The 22,972-nt window shown below is 29.7% G+C and overlaps 1 protein-coding gene across 2 annotated transcripts; it reads right to left on the bottom strand.

Annotated features, from left to right (window-relative positions):
* Positions 1-2,874: 2,874 nt before the first annotated feature.
* LOC135959589 (GATA zinc finger domain-containing protein 14) lies at positions 2,875-21,156 on the bottom strand. Of its 2 annotated transcripts, XM_065510550.1 has the most exons (4): positions 20,240-21,155; positions 16,158-17,252; positions 10,484-11,393; positions 2,875-4,146 (listed from the first exon to the last, which is right to left on the bottom strand). In XM_065510550.1, the coding sequence occupies exons 1-4, from the start codon at positions 20,650-20,652 to the stop codon at positions 4,144-4,146; spliced, it is 2,421 nt and encodes an 806-aa protein (XP_065366622.1). In that variant the 5' UTR covers positions 20,653-21,155; the 3' UTR covers positions 2,875-4,143. The 2 variants fall into 2 exon arrangements, with proteins under 2 accessions (XP_065366622.1, XP_065366621.1); XM_065510549.1 differs by lacking the exon at positions 2,875-4,146 and having other exon boundaries at positions 9,955-11,393; positions 20,240-21,156.
* Between the last annotated feature and the right edge of the window lie 1,816 nt (positions 21,157-22,972).

Raw genomic sequence — 22,972 nt, 5'->3', positions numbered from 1 at the left:
TTGGGTTGCAAGGCGAATTTAAACAAGGTGGAGTCAGTCAAACAGCTGATTACTTTTTTTCGCTTGTTTGGTTCTAGCACCTGTCAAGGCTTGTTTTTATATTTCAATATCTACTTATTCTAAGCTTATTAACAAAATATTTATTGTTTACATAAATAAGTAAAGCCCTATCCAATTATCTACACTATACTAAGTTTTAATACATATTTGTTTAATTATTCATTTTTGACATTTGTAAAAAATTGTTGTTTTTGAAAAACTGCCACCACCTTAAATGAGTTCGCCTTGTTTGGCTCTTTTACCTGCAAGGTTGCCAACTTAGCGATTTTCACGCAATATTTAGCGTTTACAATAACTCAAAAGTCGAATTTTTGCCAGTCAGTGCTTTTGGGAAAAACGCGCTAGATAATTTTCTGGTAGACATCAGGGCGATTACTGCGTAAAGCTGGCCACACACGAAATGATTTGTTCGCCTGATTAGTGATTGAAAATTTTCAATTACTTCTGATTTTGTTCGCGCACAGCCCCATTAACAAGTAACAAGACGTCGAACACGAACAAATCGGACTCACAAATCATCCGTGGCCAGCTTAAGTCAATCCCAAATTTGTGTGCTTAATACATTGTAATTTGAAACGATTTTCTTAGGGGGTAACACCCCAGAGCTGAGTATATTTCAATCTAGACGAAAGAAACTTTGATAAAATTAGTTGGGAGGAATCAAATCAGAAGAAAATTTAGTTTCCAATTATAATATTCAGCGCGTTGTGTGGTACTGTATAACGCGTTTTAATCACAAATAGTTAGCATCACTGCTTATCTGTCATCATATGTTCGCAGTGTTGCCAGGTTTTCTGGCAACATTACATAGAGTCTATAGTTGAAACATAAGTTGACGTTTATTAATTTTTAAAGTCAACATTTGGACTTTTTAAATTTTAAATAGTCGACTTTTGGCAATTTATAAAGTTAACTTTTCAAATACTTTCACCTTTTTACGCTTAAAACAATTAACGATGTGAGTTTTCAGTTTCGAAGAATTTTAATGGTCTCCACCAGGGTTTTTCCAATTTTCTCGACCAAGTGGTTATCAAATTCGTAATCAACGACAAATTCTAAGATTTGCCCAAGAAACCGTGGGACTTAAATCAAAATCGAACTTCCCGTTTTTAACGAGAAACTTTTCTTTTCGTATTTAATATATTATAGCAAATATATTAAAAATGATCCAAAAATTGGAATGAATAAAAAAATGTATCATAAAATCGCACATACAAGTCTTTCGCTTCAACATCAACTGCAGTTAACTTTCAATCAGTACAGCTATCTTTATCGCTAAGTACAAAAGTTACGTCGTATTTAATTTTTATAACCTACACCATAACCGTTTCCCAAACTATTTAGAAAAGTTAAAGATATTATACAAATAAAGCTTTAGAGCGAATGAGAATTACATACACACATGTTTTATTTCTTAAAATATCAAAACTTTGACAGACAACGAGATTATCTTTGTTACAAAACCATGTTTTAAAATAAAAATAAAACTTATTAAAATAGATTTGATTTTTATATCTATTAAGCCTTAAGTTATAATTATTCAAGATCTTGAAAATACATACCTTTAATTTAAAGTCTTATATGACTAGGTATAATGAGTATTACGGCAAAAAATGTTCGTAGACAAGATATACACCCTTATCGTGGTTGGCGTAAGCGTCTTACGCCTACGACTATTTCGTACTAGATTAAAGATTAAATGCAAACTGTTTCTTTAATCTAGTACAAAACTGTCATAGGCGTATGACGTTAACGCCAACCACGATAAGGGTGATAATCTTTATAATTACATATGTATATTGTTACGTTTTTACCTTATAAAAACGGTGGTTTATTTCCTTTAAATAAACCTTATTCTTTTGATTGCAAATAAACGCAATTTAGTAGTTCAAAAAATACACTGGCAATACAGTTAATGGTTATTCTGACAACGACTATGATAAACTAAACTGACTGCACCCGCTGCCACTATTTATATCACAGCACTTTCATGAATTATCTTAACGGACAGAACTAGAATGTACTATTTCTAGAGCAGGTTCAATGTTAATGTTAGCAGTTTTGAAATTTAATGTTGCCATAGTCACAAACAATGTTAACAACTGCGTGTTATCAACTTTTATGTTAAGACGAACTTAGTATATTTTTTTTTGTTTTCATACATCTTTAAAAAACGATGTATTATGACCTACACCACCATAGTCTATGATTTCAACTGGCCATATTTATTTATTTTATTTATTTCATTTATTTAGAATCAAGCCCAGGCCCAAGCATATTATATTTAATCCTTTAATTCCCAGTGGAACATAGGGCCGCAACAAATGTTTTCTATCGTATTTTATCATTACATAACAGTTTCATCTCACTCCAGGATACACCATGCTTATATTCAACGGACTGTCTGATTATATCGTTAGCTGGCTTTCTCATTGTGTGTCCCAGCCACCAAATCAACTGGCCATAATATAAATTTACTTTCGGAATAAGGATTTAAATGAATGTCTTAAATATGTCGGTGTCATGTAAAATTCAAGGTAAATAAGTTTTATATAAGCAAAAATGTTATCACAAATTTTGGGAAATCGGCCCATAATTGGCCAATGGTCATAGCCAAAAATTAAAAATTACGCAGTTTTACTACATTTGGTCTGTGTGTTCATGCATATATCAAATTAAACACTACCAGAATATGCTGTTGCTTGGTGTTATCAACGAAGTGATTGTTATATCAATGGGAACTCGTTCCACTGGGAATAACTTTAGACAATAACAGACCTATTAAATAAAACATTTTAATTATGTACTACAATGTTTAATGTTTTTTGTTCTAATGTAATTATAAATTTATTTTTGTTTTTAACATTGGTTTTAAACTTAATTTTGTTTTAATATAGGTATTTCTTAAAAACTATTAATGGATTTTTTTTTTTTGTTTTTGTTTTAATATTATTTTATTTGTTTTTATATATTTCTTATAACAATGTGATATTTTTAAATGTAATACATTTTTAAGTATTTTTCTGTTTGTTGTAATAAAATAGGAAAAAAAATTAACTTAAAGTAAACGAAAAAAGAAAATAGAATTAAAATACATTTATTAAAAAATAATCATGTTTTTATTATTAAACAATCAATCTTAAACACACAAAGAATAAAAATGTTTGTCTTATTTATTAGACAATAAAATAAAGTTGGAAACTAAAACATATGGAAATGAAAACAAAAAATAATAATTTTAATGATAAATGAAGCAAACATACATAAAGTCTATATACAATGATATATTATGCGGGTGTAAAGGGGGGGAATTGGAAAAGACATACAAAAACGATAATTATTAATTTGTAAAATACAATAAACAAAATGGCAACTGAATTAACTATTTACTTTAAAGGTGGTTAAATCTTTTTTTAACAAATTTATTGTTCATATAATTTTGTTTTTTTTGTTGTGTTTGAGTTTGAGCTAAAAGGCAGTTTATTATTTATTGTTAGTAGAGGTTTTCCATAATTAATTTATAATTTTTTTCTCTCTTGAACTGAATTAAATATTTTTTTTAAACCTGAGCTCCGGCGGAAACTTTTGTTAATTATTTTTTAAACCTACATATATATAATTTTAATTTTATTTTATTTGCAACAAACCATTTAAAATGGCCAATTAGTTGTTTAAAATAGTGTTTATACAATTTTCTTTATTTAATTAAAATAAACTATAAATAAATGTTAATCAAAATAATAAAAAAGCAATTTGTTAACAATAATCATAAATTCTAGTACATAAGATATTTATTTTAAGGGAGGAGGGAGGTAAAAGAAAGGTTAGTTCTTTTTTTAATTTAAATAATAATAAATGTTTTTTTTTAATGTTTTATGTTTAACTTTTTCTTTATCTTCTTTAACTTTCAGACCTTTTTTGAATTGTAAAAATGTTGAAATATCAGTTTTGATTTTGTTTTTATTCTCTTTTAAACACACACACAATTTTTATACCACAGAGTATTCGTTTTTAGTTAAATTTTTACTAGAGCAGACATTGAAAGGAATACATTCTTTATCTTTGCCGTATCTTCCAAAAAACTCACTAAAATTAAACAAGAAAGAAATATTTTCAATAAATTTAACAAATTCTCACAATTTATCAAAATAAGTGTGGATGTATACAGGATCACAACTTCATCTAGCTTATCGCTGTGTAAAATTCAACATGCTCATACTTTATACAATTACAGACATACTATATACGCATACTATGTATGTGATGAACTAATAATATTCTATTATTTATAGCGTGCAAATAGATCAAATACTCATTTTACAAGAAAAGAAAAATTATTCATGTAAATAATATAATTATGTATATGTAATGTTTATGTAAGGATCATGCAAAAACGTATCCCCAAATCACAGTTTTAAATCTAGTCCATAGAGTAACTTAAAACAAAAATGTGATTCAAATTAGGAAAATAAATAAAAATATTTAAATTATTTTCGTTTTATTCTTTATACAAGGGCGGTTACTGCCATAGAGAACATAGAGCGGAAACTCAAACAAAAAAATTACTCAAAATAATCACAAATACTAGTGTTGCTTTTGTTTTCACATAGTTTTGTTTACTAATACATTCCGCTCTATGTGTTTCTCTATGGTTACGTCACTTAATCCGAAAACGAAAATGTTCGAAATTTTGTGCTAAATACATTGTAATTAGAAACTATTTCCTTTCGAATCGAATCAGGAAATAACCCCCAAGGTAATTCAAAATGTTGTCTTTTGATTCGAATTATCATAGGTAACGACCCATTTCACGAGCATGTATAAAAATGTATTTCTAATGTATGCGGAAAAAATTGCAACAAAACAGAAAATTCTATATTTTTTTACGTTAACCCAAATAATATATAAAACCTTTATAAAATAATTGAATATAAGCAAAAAAAAAAATGGATCACATTTCCACAGATGTTTAAAATGGTATTATGGTGTTTAAATTGGGAAATTTGTTCACTTTAGAAATGCATGTGTTGGACAGTTAAGAACATAATTTTTTTATGTTTTATGTTTTTTTATGCCCTAACTCGTTTTTTCCAAAATTTAGGTTTTTGCATACTTCGATAGATAATCTCCTAAGACACCACTGATAAAATAAAATGCAACAACGTTAAATTGGTTTAAGACCTTCATAAAAATATGTATTAAAAGAAAATCGCAACTACAAAACTTAAAGTTTTATTAAGTTGTTTCCCTCTCCGTTAAGTAAAGAAAACTTTAGTTAGGGCCTTTCTATATTAAGGTAGCGATATATATATCCAAATATCCCAGGAAAATTTTTAGAACTTCTAAAATTACAAAATCACGATAAACAAAAAGGAACAGATGATGGATTTGGATGGATCTAATAATCTAATTATAAGTTTAAAATAACTGAGAAATTGTGTGCATTGAAAAAAATTGGCATCGATCTTTTTCAAATTATTATTTAAGAGGATTCATCGTGGACATACTATGTATGTATATAAAAACGAATGCAGCAAACGTTAAATCGATAACCCACCAGCATTTTAAAATACTTTTTGTGTAATGTAATGAAAGAAACAAACATTTCCTTAACGAGTTCCGAGTATGACAATTTCGAAAAAAAGTAATGAAGGAAGAACTAATTCAAGAACCGTTCTTAAAAACGTGTATTAATTACTTATATATAGCCTCTGTAGAACTACTTCCAGGGGTGACAATTTCAAACAAATCACACTTATCGTGGTTGGCGTAAACGTCTTACGCCTACGACAGTTTCGTACTAGATTAAAGATAAAATGCGAACTGTTTCTTTAATCTAGTTTTTAGAGAACTGTTGATTAGAGAACTGATTCCAGAACCGTTTCAAGGAACGTAACGATTTCATAGAACTTGTTCAAAAATCATTAGTCACAACGGCAAACTAGAATGAGTACTGGCAATATGCATGCGTTCTGGAACTAGTTGTGGAACATTTACAATTTTTTTGAAATTTTTATCGAAAATTTATGTTATTTTTTAAATAATTTTTTTATTTTTTCCATAATTAACTAGACAATTATCTAGTACTCTAAATAACTTTCGTTATATGTATAACCTGCAATTAAATTATTACAAAATCCTGCAAACATCTTTAAATATTAAAATAACAAATGGTACTCCAGTAAGAGATTAATTTCCGTAGATTAGTAATTCTTAAACCGTTTTTAAAAATCTATTAAATTCTAAGTTCTTGAGAAAAATCTATTAAAAAATAGATTTTTTCGTAAAAATTTAAAGTGAAAATATCTCGAAAACTGCACGTACGATTTTAAAATTTAGGCCTGATATACATACAAAGATGATTCGGCATAGCGGATTCCCGACACAATGATAATTTCAACCATGATTGCTGTGATGAAATAAACAATTGAAAACAAAAAGAATCAAAGTTTCAATATTTTTTTTTTCTTAAAATGTTGGTTCTTCATCAATTGCAATTCTAATCTAAATTAAATGGCAAGACAAAACAATTGAAAATTCTAAATAAGATTTAATATATAATTCATATTGTAATTTCCGAATTACAATTGTAAAAAGTTAAAAAGGCAAATATTCGGCATATAAAACAACCATTCAATTGTAGTTCTCACGAATCCGAAGTTTTTACCCCAAGGAAGAACTTTCGACCACAGCTGAGCTGTTACAACAAAAACAACCATTCAACTTAATTTATTCACAACATTTAATGTGTTAAACGCAATATGGAGAACCTGCTCCATGTTGTGGCATTTCAAAAAACTAATTTCAATGTTTCGAGTCTATAAGGGCACAGCAAACAAGGTGTTTTGATCTCAAATTGATAATGATTTGAAATGCTTTGATATTATGTATTTACAAAAATAGCTTTTGTGTGATTTTGTGATTATTTTGAGTGATTTGAGTATCTTCTAGTTTCCATAACCATAAATAGGTTTAGGTTTAGAAGGGTGTACACTAAGTGTACTTCCACCCAGATAAAGATAATGATGATAGCATTAGAATAACCAAAAAAAAAAAAAAAAAAAAAAAAAAAAAAAAAAAAAGAAGTCCAAAATACCGTCTGATAAAAAGAAGAAGAAAGAAAGGAAAGATTTGTCTTTTTACGGATTTGGACCTGCCGTAGAACGTCCCTTAAATAGCCACCCTATTCCCTTAATGAAACCTAGTATGTTGCTTAGTTTGCAGCCAGCAACATTACCAAGTTCATCCAGAAATCTATTTCCTAGCCATTTAAGTCTGTGACCCTGTAGCATAGGGCAGTTGCACATAATGTGCTCTACTGTCTCTATCTCCTCTGCATCCTCACATACTCTACAGAAGTCCTGTGTGTCAGTATCCCATTTTCCCTTAAAGGCTCCAATTGAGCAATGACCGGTTATCACTCCTACTAGAATCCTGAGATTGTACCTATCCAACTCTAACAGTGTCCCAGTCGCGTTCGCATTCAGTCTTGGCCATAAGGCCCTGGACACTTTGCAATCTGGTCTACTGCACCAGATTTATTTAACCATAAATAAATACACATAGATCGGAAACTCTCCTGTCAAAGACGTAACTCTGTTGCCAAAACCTAAGTAGTGAGAATGGCTTAGTAAAAAAACTATGTGTAATCAAAAACAACACTCGTATGTGGGTTTATTTTGAGTAATTTTTTTGTTTAAGTTTTTTTCTAGTTTCCGCTTTATGAGTATTTCTCAATGCCTTTGACCATAAAGTACACATAGAGATTCAAAAACTTTTATTTACACATACGGGAGTTACATAAAAAAATCACACAACCATCACTTAGATTTTTGATAACAGAATTACGTTTTTGTCAATAACGTCTCGTCTCTTTGTTACTTAATGCTTTTGTGTTTGTTGAGAAAGCGCTATTATGGATTTTCAGAGACTAAAAAATTAACTTTGTTAAAAAGCGATTACGCATGATTATTTTATGTGATGCTTTTTTAGGATTATGACGTGGATTAAATCAATTTACGTTACTTTCCCCTTGCTATAATCTTTCTAATATTTATTTATTTGTTTTAACTAAAATATCAGTTATTTTCGGTGTGAATCATGTGAATTATTCAAGTTTTATTTGATTAAAATCTATTAAAAAATCTAATATAACACAATATTTGTGTTTGAACTCCTCCGAAACGGCTCAACCGTATTTAAAAATTTAAATGGGTAATGTTGACGAGTTAAACTTGTGCAAGTAATCCCAAAGTAGAAAAAGCTAATGAAAAAACACAAATTTTAATTTTGTATTACAACAAACAACATTTAAAGACATTAATTATTATGGATATAATAATAATATTTGTATGTATGTATTTCTTATTTAATTTGTGTTTTAATTTTTTTCTTATTTATTTTCTCAACACACACTAAAGGTGTAACAAGGTTAGATTATATTTATTTTTAGGTAAACTAATCTAAATATTAGGTCTGTTCATTTACTTTCCCAGTAAATACTTGCAACGAGGGAATAAAATCAAAATTTACAAAATTACTCTCTTAAATTCTCAAAAATAGTAAAAAGTAAATAAACGCTTTTCCAGTAACAATTGTTACTAACTAGTAACAACTTTTAGTTATTGAACAGAGCTATTATTTGGCATTTAATACTCATGTCACAAACCCGACCTAAGAAAATAAAAATATAGAAAATATTACAAAATTATGCAAGTCATCAATCTGTTTTAGTCAAACATAACTGCCGTATATTTTAAAGCATTTCAATTCGTCAGACATTTTTGATCAACTAATGGCATCTGAGCATTTTTAGAATTCATTTTATAAAATATTAATTAAATTAAAATTAATTATTTAAAAATTATTCTATTTTGGACAAAAAATCTGGGAAAAATACAAAATTTTATTTTTTCCTTTTTTTTATAAAACGAAACGTTTGGAAGCGTAAGCAATTTGTATGAAGAATACTGGGAGGGAAAAGGGTTTAAAACTTGAATATTTTCCATACAAAATTTTGTTAACGTTTGTCGCTTCGTTTTATAAAATTAGACCCTAACCCCCAGTAACACGAAGTCTGGTTATGCGTTAACTTATAGTTATACCGTCGGTTAAAATAATTTGTATATGAAAACTGTCAGTTTAACTATTAGTTAACACATAACCAGACTTCGTGTTACTGGGGGTAAGAGTCTATTTTTCAAGTTTAGGATACTTCTAAAGTTAAATATTTGGAGCACGCATCAGGTATGTTATGGAAATTGAATCATTTTGAAAATTGCGTGATGAATTTTAATCGATTTCAAGAATAATTTTTAAACAGTCTCATTATTTTATAGCTAAATAAAACTCAGATTACAAATATCAATTATTTAAAATTAGTTAGGCAAGAAATATGATACAAATTCAAAAGTATCAAAACTAAATTTTAAACAATTCATAAAAAAGAAATAATAAATACATTACATCCTTTAGAAACAAAAACATTTTGCTTATTTGTGGCAAGATGAAGAGATAAATTAATTTTTAATGAATACAACGAAACATTTACTACTCTCCTGAGCTCATTCCGATAATTCATTCAACTTTCTACAATTTCATTTATTATCCAAATTTGTATGTCTATTTAATTGACTTAAGTATTTTTAAATACAAAATTTGTCATACTTCACGGACTTATCAAATAATCACATTCTAAACATAGCAAAAATTTTATACAATTAATTAGTGTTGGGTCAATTAGATAGATATCAGGTAATAGTGAAATTTATTAAAAATTTAATAGAAATATAGGTATGTATAGTATAATTAATAAAAAAAACTTTTTGTACAATTAAAACACAAATAATATTTTAATACAATTGTGACACAAAACAACTCTATTATGAACACAAAACCAAAACTAAAAATGCCCAATAGTAAATAAATTAAATTAAAGTAAATACAAATCTATGGGAAGTAAGTAAGTAAAATTATTAGTATACTTAAGTTACAAACAAATTTAAATCAACATTCCTTTCAATGTCCGAAAATGTTAAACAAAAACAAAATATGAATACAAAATAAATATAAAATTAATTAGAATATTAAGAACATCCATATCAACACCACACACGCACACTTTCTATGTATACAGATACATAATTCTTGTTTCAGACAAAAACATACAAAATAAAACTTAGTTAAAAAGTAGATCGATCTCATTCTTAAATGTTAAAAAAAAATATTTGTTTTTCAATAATAATAATTAGGGGAAAATCACTTTTTGTATTTCGATAAAAATGCGAAAAATAATTTTCTCCACTACTACGTTAAATTGTAATTAAATGTATGTATAACGATTTCTTTTCATACATTTAGAGCAGGCTCATTTTTTTGCTGATAAATAATTCATATAGTCAGTAGTTTGACGAGCATTACGTACCAATTCACTGTTTGTATCCTTGTCATTCCAATGTTGAATATCATTAGGTTGATCTTGTTGTTGCGTAGAAGAACGTCGAGAAAACGAGCGATTTCTTTGATGGTGGCGACGATCTAAAGTGCTAGAGGCATCACTGGCCAAACTGCTCTGGCTACTGTAACGACTACCGACTTTGTGTGTTCTATTTTTATTTTGATGCTGATTGTGATTGTGATGGTGATGATTACCACCGCCGCGCTGATAACTGTTGGGACTTTGACTACGTCTGTAACTATTGTTTTGATTATTACTTTCAATTCTAGACTTGGCCGGCCTGGGCAATGTGCGTGCTCTCGAGGAGCTGCGACTATTTGATTCGGGACCGTTGGTGTTGTACGACGAATTTTCGTCCACATATTGTAAATGACTATTTGAAGTTCTCCAGGTATCTGAATTTTTATCCGCATTATTACTGCCTACAGCATTTTTGTTCTTCTGAAAACGTGGCGGCTTATCATAGGTGGGTCGATTATTATAATGTCTACCACCACCACCTCTACGATGGTTGTTGCCACGCTCATAGTTGCTCATGTAGGAACGTTCACTGCGATCGTCCCGTTGTGATTGTCGATCCCAATTAGAATTCGCTATACCAGTGTACGTTGTCTGATTGCCAGTACGTTCAATTTTCTCTTGAGCATGTTTCAGACGATCATTAATGCTGTACAGGCGTATACTGCCACCATCACTGCGTACACTTTGACGATCGTCGTCAAAGCTGGCACTAAAACGTCTTTGAGCATTGCGCGATCGGTTGTCTTTGTTTTGATCATCACGATTAAATCTTGGAGCCCGCCAACGAGGCAATGGTTTTGACTCGTCACGTTCCTCATTACCGCTATTTTGAGAATCGCGGTGTAACTGTTCATTACTAGAAAATATTTATAAAAAAAAAAAAATAAAAAAAATAAAAATAAATTTAGAATTTGGAAAACAAAAAAAGGGTTAAATCAATTGTAATTTAATTTTTTTTTTTTAAATTTCTTAAAAATAAGAGGAAAATAAAAGGAAAGTTTGGCAAAATAAAAGTAACTGACTGCAAGAATTATTAAAACATACACATATGAATTAATTAACCTCTATGACTTTATTCGAATATATTTCATTTATGGGGTCGGATATGACAATTGCGAAAATGCTAAAACGGAATGACATACTTATGTATATAACCACTCAGGGTATAAAGAAATGGATTAATTTTCTATTCCTTACATTTGCGTCTTTTGGCATTATTGCTTTAGTTTCTATTTTATTTAAGCAAAATAATATAAACACGATTTCTAAGAAAATAAAGTAACGTTTCTAACTATTGTTGAAATCGGTATCCGTCATTATATTTTAAAATGAGAAGAATTGTGTGAAACGTACAGAAAACAAAAAAGTCAATAAAAACCGAAAGTTTATCGAAGTTCTTCTGTATAGATCCATGTGTTGTTGTTGTAACAGCAGTTGTTGCTGAGTTGAAAGCCCTGGGCCGACATAGACTACAACATTCCAATTGTTGAGGTAAAACATATACAAAACTTATTTTGTTTCAACAAGAAAATTAGTATGAAGTAAATCTTCGTCAAGAACAATCGAAATTTGTTTAGAACAAAAATAATGGTTAAGTTGAATAACTGAACAGCAAAAGAAATTGTCCAATTTAAACACCAACTACTGTAGTTTCGTATTCGGTTTTAAACGAAACCGAAACCGCGATTAGTCTTGACTCAAAACCTTTTTTCTTTTTGAACTAACTTCAGCATAAACATAAAAAAATCAATTTGCATCGTAAAAGCCGTCATAAAAGTGGTTTACTGGATTTTCATTCACCAACCACTTCTAATTGTACTCTATTACAATTAATTTACTGTGAAAAATACTATTTTCTGATGACATATTTTCCAATTTATAAACAAGTAATTGTAGTTGCGACACAGATCAGCAAAAAAAATACTCATAATTAAATTTGTCAAAAGCCAAATCTATGTAAACCTTCATTGAATGGGTTCCTACTGCCTTTCGTATGGAGGCAAGGAACCACAGATTATTACAGATATTCCAAAAATTACAGTTCTCAAAAAAGTAATATCGACCCGTATGGTTATTTTGACGTTCTACAACCACTTTTCAATGGTTGTGGTTTGCAGAGAGAGAAAAAATAAAATTTTCAATAGACAACGAGTGTGGTATCATATGTCCTTCTTTCCGAACCACAACCATTTTGCCATTTTCTTTTGTTTTCTATTACCATATTACTGGAACCAGCTGATTTATATCTGTGTAATGAAAAATATTGAACAAAATTACTCTCTTTTCACAAAAAACTTGACAATACATTCTCATGAATTAGGTTTTTGACAACAGACTTTGGTTTCTGTTTATAAATAATAATAAACTAGCTTAAACCCGAAAAAACCGAAACCGAACGGTTCTCAATTTTTTAAAACCTTTTTTTGTTCTACCAACTCTACATTTTGTAATAAATAACCTGGCAGTGGAGACATTCTGAACAGAACTCGAATAATAACAAGTAAGAGTGCTATATTCGGCTGTGCCGAATCTTATATACCAAATTATACTTCAAAATTTTAAATATTTTTAGGTAAACTAAATTTAATTTTTTTTCCAGTTGTTTTTTTCATTTTTTGGACAGATAGACAGACGGACATGGCTTAATCGACTCCGCTATCTATGAGGATCCAGAATATATACTTTATAGTGTCGGAAATGAAAAATGTAGAAATTATAAACGGAATGACAAACTTAATATACCCTTCTCACGAAGGTTAAGGGTATAAAAATTGTTTGTTAGCACCTCATCAACCTCGTCATTTTTTGTTAGAACCGACCATTTTTAAAATAAATTTAGTTAGTATTTCTGATTCCGAAACCCGTTTTTTATATTTTGTATGCTTTATGAGATTTATGTCCACAATTTTACAATTTTAATGAAGATTGTTTATGGGCTTTCTACGTGAGCTCTGACCAATTATGGACCGATCGCCTTAAACTTAATACTAGATGGTATGATTTAGGTATTTTTAAAAGTTATTTGAGTCGAATTTTATCGCAATATGGATTTTTATCATGGTACAATCAGTTACCAGGTACAATTATTAGAGAGAGTTTCCAATGTTCACCCCTAAAACGTCAAACTATGTATTTAATCACTTAACTTTTTATAATTTGCTACCGCGATATTTTTTAAATTTGTTACGTTTTAAGTGAAATTGTACACACTTATTAAAAATATATAGTTTTTCTTCAATTGTTAGTAAATTTTTGTAATAAAAATTTAAATTCAATTTTTTTTTTTGACATTTCCTTTTTATATTTTTTATTTTTCTTTTGTTTGACGTTATAGGGAATGTATAATTGAGAACATACTTTCTAATAATTGTACCTTGCTAATTCTACAATGGATTTTTATAAGAAATTTATTTACTTTAAAGTAGTTTTCAGATGTGGGCCTTTTATGCGAACTATGGTCAATTATGTGTCGATTTTAACAAAATTTTGTGGTGTAATTTTTACTAATATGTTAGGACATTTGTATGGTGGCTAAGTGAAATTCTTGGATCGATTTTAACAATAATAGATTTGAACTGTTTGCTCCCATCAAATACAGAGAATTACCTTAGTGCCATGGATATTTGACTTTGGAGTCGATTCGGCTCGTTGACCGGGCTTTTGTAATGGATCCATTTTTCTTGACAACTAATGATTCGGTGATTTTCTTTTATAGAGTTCAAGCAACATTTCGGAATTGAATAATCGTATTTCAAGGTCTCTCGGCTTCCCTGCTTTTGGATGAATCCTGCGTTTTGAAATTGCTGCTTGAGTAGCTCCCAATAATTTTGCAAGCTCTTGTTGAGTTTTACAACAATCTTCATGGAGTAATGCCTCCAATTCTTGATCTTCAAACTTTGTTGGCTGACATGGACGTGTCAAAATCACCACTTCTGACCCACACAATCCATCTGTTACACGTTGAAACCGATGGAACACATTCACCATAAGCTTTGGTGGGCAACCGGTGTGCTTCAGGCGAACTTTTTTCAAATTAAAAGTACAAAATTCGTAGCAAAAAAAGACTTTCTTGTTTACACTATTATGTTCAATAACTAAGTGAGAATAAATGACAGATATGTACCTTTCAAAATAACATATAAGTTATTAAACACAAAAACCGCGTTCAAAAGATACGATACGTAAATCCCGCATAGTTAAGTCATACACACAATAAAAAAAATTGCGTGGTTAAAATTGGAAGCTAAAATTTAAATAGGATAATAGTAAATTGCGAAATGTATGCTACCATAAAAAATTCTTTAAACTTGAAGTATCAAGATCAACATCCAGTTTGGAATACAAATTTTTTCAAACAAAGAAGTAAAAGTATCGCAAAAATACCGTAATGAAATAACTCCTAAAAACGGTTATATTGTGCTATAAATAATTTAAAATTATGAAATTTTTGTTTTCCATAATTGGGTTTATAATAGAGCAATTATATACCTATACTAGCTGTCCCGGCAAACGTTGTTCTGCCAAAGCTCACACAAAGTTTGCAGACTTCCACTATAATAGTACTAAAGATATGCATTAATAAATTTGTACTTTGTATGGGAGGTGCCATGCCCATTGTACCTATATAGGTCAATTGTGAATCTAAACCATCCAGGGACCCACACAACAAATTTCATCGAAATCGGCCCAGCCGTTAAGGAGGAGTTCAGTTACTAACACACGTGCAGAAGAATTATATATAAAAGATTATAATTTCAACTTATTTTTACTTTTTTGCAAATTTTATTAATAATTTAAGATTGTCCGAATTTGCCATTATCGAAATAACCGCAAATACCGCTGATGTCAAAATTACCGTTACCGATATCAGCTAAAATACCGTTTTAAACTGGTAGGCATCCTTGCAATCGCAGTTACCGGAATATTCTAAAATACCATTACCTCTAAAATAACGTTATATTACAAGTATAAAAATAATTCTAATTTATGAGAATAGAAATTTTATTTTTTCGAGTTTTTCGAAATCTTCTGTATTTAAAATGTAAAATAATACCACCATTATCATTTAATATTTTATTTTTGTAAATTTTATTAATAATTGTAGTCAGCCCAAAATGAACGTTACCGAAATATTCCAAAATAGCATTTATCCGTTATCCTTCAACCGTTTTCCAATCGCCTTGTTATTTCTGTAAATTTGTTTCTCCCAATAAGATATTTAAATTAATTTCTTTAATAAAATTAAAAAAAATCATTATGCATCACAACTTGAAAATGTTTCGTACTGAGTTTAAACGTTGTTAGAAAGGCAATTCGGTAAAGGAGAAATAATATAATAACGCAATAGTTGATTAAACTAAAAAATATGCAACTAAGGAATATTATTTTAAAAATAAGAGCAATAAATAAATCAATAACTAAAACCATTATCACCATAATTTTTTATCCCAAAAATTAAACTATTCCAAATTAGTTTTAATCATAATCATGACATATATATTTCCGTACAATTTACAACTGTATTTGATAAATATTTCTACTACTTTATATGTATGCAATATATGTATGTATAAATAGAAGAGAGTGTGTACTCTTAATCTTACAAAAAAAAACAACTTACCTATTGAAATTTTGTTTAAGTGGTCTTGGTGATTGTCTTGGTTGAAATGAGCGTCTGGAGTTGCGACTATGTCTATCGCTGTCATTATCATAACTTCTATTAGAAGAATGCTGCTGGTCACGTTCATCGCCCAAGCTTTTGTTTAATTTATCCTGATTACCGCCACTGCCGCTCAAGTTCAATTCACTTTCGACACCGTTATACTCCTCGAATGAATCCTCACAAACTTGTTCGCTCCACTTCTTGTAGCTGTCGGGATCATCTTCGGTGTTGTCGTTAACATTACCAGAATCACCATTTTCATAGCTGGTATTATTCGAAGACGAAGGCAGAGGAACTTCATCGTAACTGTTATTCTGCTGTTGCTGCAGTTGAGTTGAAGGGCAGGTAAAGTTTTGTTGTTGTTGAGGACTACTATTTGATTGATTTTGCTGCTGTTGCGGATGATGATTAGCTGGCGAGGGCGGCGGTTGCTGTTGATTTGGTTGATTTGAATTTTGATTATTGTTGCCTTCGTCATCGTCCTCCATAATGAAATATTTTGTATACATAACTTCTAATTGTGACCCTAAACTTGCAAAATTACTATAAAATAAATCTAAAGTCATTAACATAATGGCTTTAACGGTTGGCTTCAAATTTGGCTGCTCTATTAGATTCTTTCGTATGTGATATAGTAATTGTGATATTTCCGTTTTATGCAGATTACGCATCAAATCCCCATTGAGTGTAATTTGTGACAATATTAATTTCGCCAATTTGACATCGTTCGCATTCTTCTCCTCCTTAATTTCACGTATGAGCAGACCCAAAAGAGATTCACCCAATATGTTTATGGGTGTATTATCCGCCAAGCGCACTCGATGATAATATTCGCCCAATAGAGTTATTGAGTTATAGAGCCGTTCTCGATCATGCACTCTATAGCTTTCAGCATTAACGAAATTCTTTTGCAACAGCGTTAGCATGGCTGTTCGCACTTTGGTCTCCTTCATTGCCAGAACATCAAAATTGTGTGAGGCGAAAAGTAAAGCAAATTTTAAAGCTGTTTCTCCATCCTCCAATGCTTTGTCATTTATGTATTCCATTGATTCACTAAAAGCAAACAAACGTGGTATTAAGTAACAACATTTAAAACAAAAATTCATATATAAATTGATGATAATTTATTGTTTTGGTACAAAATTAATTAAGATTTTTTTGTTTTATTAATTTATACTCGCTGTATATGAGATGACTTTCTTTGATTAAAGATCTGTTATTGTTAGTGTGGGAGTTGCACACACATTCGTTCAAAAAAAAATAAGTTTACAAAGGTTATAATTAAATAAAAAAAACAAAATATATAAACGTTTTTAAACAGGCTTAATTAAATAGCAGAGTAAAGAAAATTAAAACAAATACCTCTAATAATTTATGGGAGAAACATTTTTATATGTTAAAGTTGTTGTGTATGCCAAAAGTAACAATTTACTAATGAATTTGAATTTATACATCTGGAATTTGTATTCGGATTTACGCAATAACATACGACTTGAAAAAAAAGACATCTGCTGAAATCAACTTTCCAACTTACATACATGACTGATACACAAATGGCGTGGACAACCACGACAACCTCGATATTTTTTACCTATTTTGATCTAATGATAGACATTCCAACGACGTTTATACACCATAGAAATTTGGGCCGACAATGAGTCAAAATCGGGACAAATATTTTTTAACACGATTTTTTTTCACCAAAATTTTACAATATTTAAATTTTACAATAGTAAGTTTTTCCAAACTTTAATGGATTATTTATGGTGGTATTTTCCAAAACATAAATTTTAATGAAAGAAATTAAAAATATTGAATTATCTACAAAATAGATTTTTGGGTAGATTCCATGATAAGTTCATGTTTACGAAACAAATTTCTCCGATTAAGCAGATGAAAAAGAAAATTTTTAATATTTTAAGACAATTTTTAAATAATAATTTAAATAAATTAATAATAAAAAAAATATTAAAAAAGCTGTAAAAATAATAAAATAAAGACCCGTTTCACATTACAAAATTTAGTTGCGCAAGTCTGATTTACATTTTCAAAAATAGGAATGCAAGAACAAAACAACTTGCCGAATACAAGCAAGTCTGTACTCAAATTTGAAAAGTTTTCTTCTCCTTAACCCGACCTTACCTCTGTCTTCAACAAACACAAAAATTGCGCAAGAGAAATGCGCAACTAATTGCCTAATGTGAAACGGGTCAAACTTTAAACCTTTCCTATCGGCGATCAGAAATAATTGAATCAAAAATTATAGTTATGGATTATCCAAAAGTGAAACTAAACGTTTTCATACAAACATTATTTTAACCGACAGAATAAGTTAACCAGAATTTGTGTTAATACAGGTTAGAAATTAAAATCCTGAGTGTATAAAAATATATGTATATTTTGAAACTACATTGAAAATACATCATGAACATTTTGATTATTTAAAAAAAATGTTTAACTTTTAAATTGGAAAATATGAAAAATTGACTTCAATATAAATTTATTCAAAGTATTGACAATTATTTCCTATGACCTTTTCCCATCTTTCTGGCAACATATGGATTCAGCGCCGAAAGTATTGCGTATACCAGAGAGAGCGTTCTGCATCGATCGAAACAAATAGTAGTTGGACGGAAAACGGTCGGGGCTAAAAAGCGGGCGAAGCAAAACTAAACTTTATTACGGTTTCGTATCTGCCTTCATACACGATCTCCTACGCTTCGAGTTATTGTAATAGATCCATTTTTCATCGCAAGTAATGATTCGGTGCAAAAATGATTTTGTTTTATAGCGTTCAAGCACAATTTCGGACATGCAAAATCGTCTTTCAAGGTCTGTCGGCTTCAATTCGTATGGTACCCAATTTCCCTGCTTTTGGGTGAATCCTGCTGCTCGCAAATATTTTGAATTTTTTGAGTAATTTTTTTGTTTGAGTTTTTTTCGAGTTTCCGCTCTATGTTCTCTATGCACAATATTGCATTGTCATTCGAATTTGATTTCGAAAAACGTAATGTAGTTTAAAAATTCAGTTAAAAATTTTTAAAAACTAACATACTAATAATAAATGCTTTAAAAAAGAATAAAATTTCAATTTTATACCCCAAATGCATGAAGTAGGTACAAACTTCACGGATATATTTATTTAACTTCGATACTAATATTTTAAATAATCATACTAGATCTAACTAATGGATTTAAAAAACGATAGCCATCTCAATTGTAATCAGAATAAAAAGCCGCAATAGTGATTCATTTTGTTAAAACAATACATAGTTATGTATATAAATAAAAATGGAAAATCTAAGACAACGAAAACCGATTATATACATACTACAAGTATATGAAGTAAATGACAATAATGGAAAAAAATACAAAAGATAGAAAATAATAAAAATGACAAAACAAAAAGGTGACCACACAGTAGTTGAATTTGAATTTTATTAATACCTAATAACAATGACAAAAATAACAACAAACAGCATGAGCAACATAAATTTGCAAAAAAACGTAACAAAGAGATACAATGTAAGCAAGTTGCTACTACAACTAAAGGTACAACTACTACAAAGCACCATAATACTACGCCAATCAAACCACAACAACAACTAACCATTAACTAACTTCAGCAGCTATTTAGTACATATTGCTGTTGCTGCTGGTGCTATGTCAACGAGTGCCTAAACATGCTGTAAAATAACAATAATTATTTGCTATAAATCTACACAAACATACATTTTGTGTATACATACATTTGTATGTATATGATTAGAGTATGTTTTTTTTATAAAAATAATACTACTACCCTCCATCCATATCATTATAATCGTACATTCACAAGTATGTTTGCAGAGTATTCGAGTAGTAGTAGTAGGAAGACCACATTCGTTTATACAAAATTATAACCTCAATTGATGCTTTCACATTAATCTAGCTATCTAATGTTCATATTCGTGCATGCAAACAAATAAATAAATAACAATAAATATTGTATTATAGAAATGGCAGATGATTGATAAGAATTAAATATAACTGGTACTTACCACAACATACTTTCGTCGCGAACAATATTACAAAAGTCCGTTTCGATAGATTTGATCTTGTGATTCATGGTTATGCCATCGTCTTGCAGGTCCAGACCACGTATCATGTCTATTATGTGATCGTAGGGACAAACACCAGGCGGCAGGGACATTGTACTGTTGATGGGTTGCAAATAGCTCCTTATATCGCTAAGACTAGTAACACCTTCGTTAGCAGAATGGACTGGCATTGCACCAACAACACTGCTGCTACTGCCACAAACAACATTTCGACCTGTTGTATTTACTAGGTTAACGGAGCTGGCAGCTGTGGCAGTAGATATATTTGAAGCCGAGGATGAGGCAGACATTAGACCGCCTCTCGCCATACCACCACCATTTTTCGATTTTGGATTGTTATTGTTACTAATCATATTAGCAATGTCCGTTGTCACTGTCTGTCCGCGTCCAATGACTGTTTGCTAATTGCGCCTTTCCCTTGTGTACAAATACGTATAATATATGGTTGGCTTAAAAAATTTTCTTCTCGCTGTTGTTGCTGGAGCTTTTGTTGTAGTCTGCTTATTTTTTTCGGTGGTAATTTATTTATTTTCTCCCTTTTTATTTAAACGTTTTGTTAATAAAAAAAATATATATCAAAAAGAAATGTGTGTGTGTCCAATATAACATAAATCGAATAATTTGTATAGAAATGCGTCTTAAAAACACGATTTTTGTTTTATGGTGAAATTTTTTTTCTTTTTGTTAATTTTATGACTTTTTTTAAAGCACCTGATATTTGAAAAGATGTCTGCTATTTTATTAATTACTTAAATTTATAATTTAAAACTTAATAAACACTAAACATTTAAGAACTATTTACGTTTTTTACTTCAAACTTGAAAAGAAATGTTACAATTTTGCAAAGAAAAATCTTTTTTCGTGGAAAAAATATATTTTGCCCGAAAAACGTTAGAGAATGCAAAATTATAAAGAAAAAACAAGAAAGAAGAATTAAAAGGGACAAAAACAGGCGGCGATAACAATTTGTTCGTATAAACAATCGATAAGTATTTGTCTAAACACAGAGTCGTATTTTGTATTTGTTTTTACGAATTTTCTTTTACGAAGTCGATTATTATGTCGTTATAAAAGTAATTTTTCAAGCATCCTTCCGGCAATAGCATATAGATTTTCGTGTTTGCTTTGCCCCTTTAATTAAACTTTTACGAAATCATTTTGTGGACAGTGGGTTTTACTTCAGAAACAGAATTCTTACAAAATATGTAATTGAGGAACTTATGTCGTTAAGTAATTCTGATTTAAATATCAAATTGTTTGTCCCCTGAAATACTAAATGAGAAAGTCGCTGGTATTTATACTCTTATATATACATAAAGGTATAATCATTTTTAATAACCATGATCTTTGGATTACAGCGAGACAAAAAGTAAATCTTGCAAGTAAACTATTTTCTCATATGTTAGATGAAGTTCAATTTTTAATTTCAAAATATTGATGTGGATATGACATGAGTCAAAGCATTTTTGGTGCAGTTAACGAAATTCCAATGAACACAGAAGAAGAAATAGATGCAAATGTTTAAATATGTTTATTGTAAATAAAATCAATTGTTATAGGTTGCAGAACATCAAGAAACTGAATGAATTAGCGAAGATATAGACCATTTTAATGATACATGGAAATTCTTTATTAACCAAACAGTGTAATATAAAAAATTTGTTAAATATGAGAAATATCAATTTAGACCAAAAAACATTATTAAACGATTTTTCTTGAGAACATTTTTGTTCTATTTTTTTGTTGTTTATACCGTATGGTTATTTTTAATTTTTTAGATCATATTTTAATCTGCGTGAGATTTTCGATACGAAGGTAAAAAATAATTGATAGAAAGTATAAAATTCAGGCTATAGCAAGTACAAACGGTTACAAAATGTTTTATTTATTTTTTATGATTATATTATATCATAAAAGATACTTTGGTTTAAATCGGATCAGATCAATTTTAAATTATGGTATGGCTGAGGAAAATATGCCCCTAGCTTGGAGCTTCCAGCATGACAATGACCCCATACACATCTCTAGGTTACTATACAATAAGGTAAATACGTGTTTTGAATTTGCCTGCACTATCTCCAGATCTCAATTACATAGAAATCCTATTGGAAATTGCAGATCGCAATTCCAATAGGTTTTCACTAATGCTTATCGTTTTCGTAAAAATACCAAGTTCATTAGTTTTTATGAATAAGATTGTTACTAATATTGGTATAAATCAAGATCAGCGAAACAGTTTGCATTTTTATAATTTCTTTGGTGTTGATAGCTCTCATAATTAGAAGCACGAAAACGTTAATATTTTTCCCTGCTCTCTCTTAGTTTAAGAGTTATATGAATTTTAAGTCAATACATATAATAGTACATTTCTCATATATTTGGAAAACAAACTGATCGTTATGGGTATCATTGAATAGTGCTTCACAATACCTTTAATATGATATATAATAGGGTACAGTTTATTAATATTGTGAACCAAAAATTCTTTTTTGATTTTATATGATAGTACTTCAGAAAATTTTGATATACAGAAAAAGTGATTTTAGCGAAGCCGGTGTTCGATACACACCAGAGTTAAAAGTCCCTTCACCCGGCCGAAGGCCGGCAACACAGAAAATGTGAATATTAACAGAAAAAAAATTAATGAAAATATAAACTGTTACGCGGATCTTG

This window comes from Calliphora vicina, chromosome 5, assembly GCF_958450345.1.
Source record: "Calliphora vicina chromosome 5, idCalVici1.1, whole genome shotgun sequence".
NCBI classification, from domain to species: Eukaryota; Metazoa; Arthropoda; class Insecta; order Diptera; family Calliphoridae; genus Calliphora; species Calliphora vicina.
Note: the sequence above shows the minus strand (reverse complement) of the source record. Positions and strands in the feature narration are given on the sequence as shown.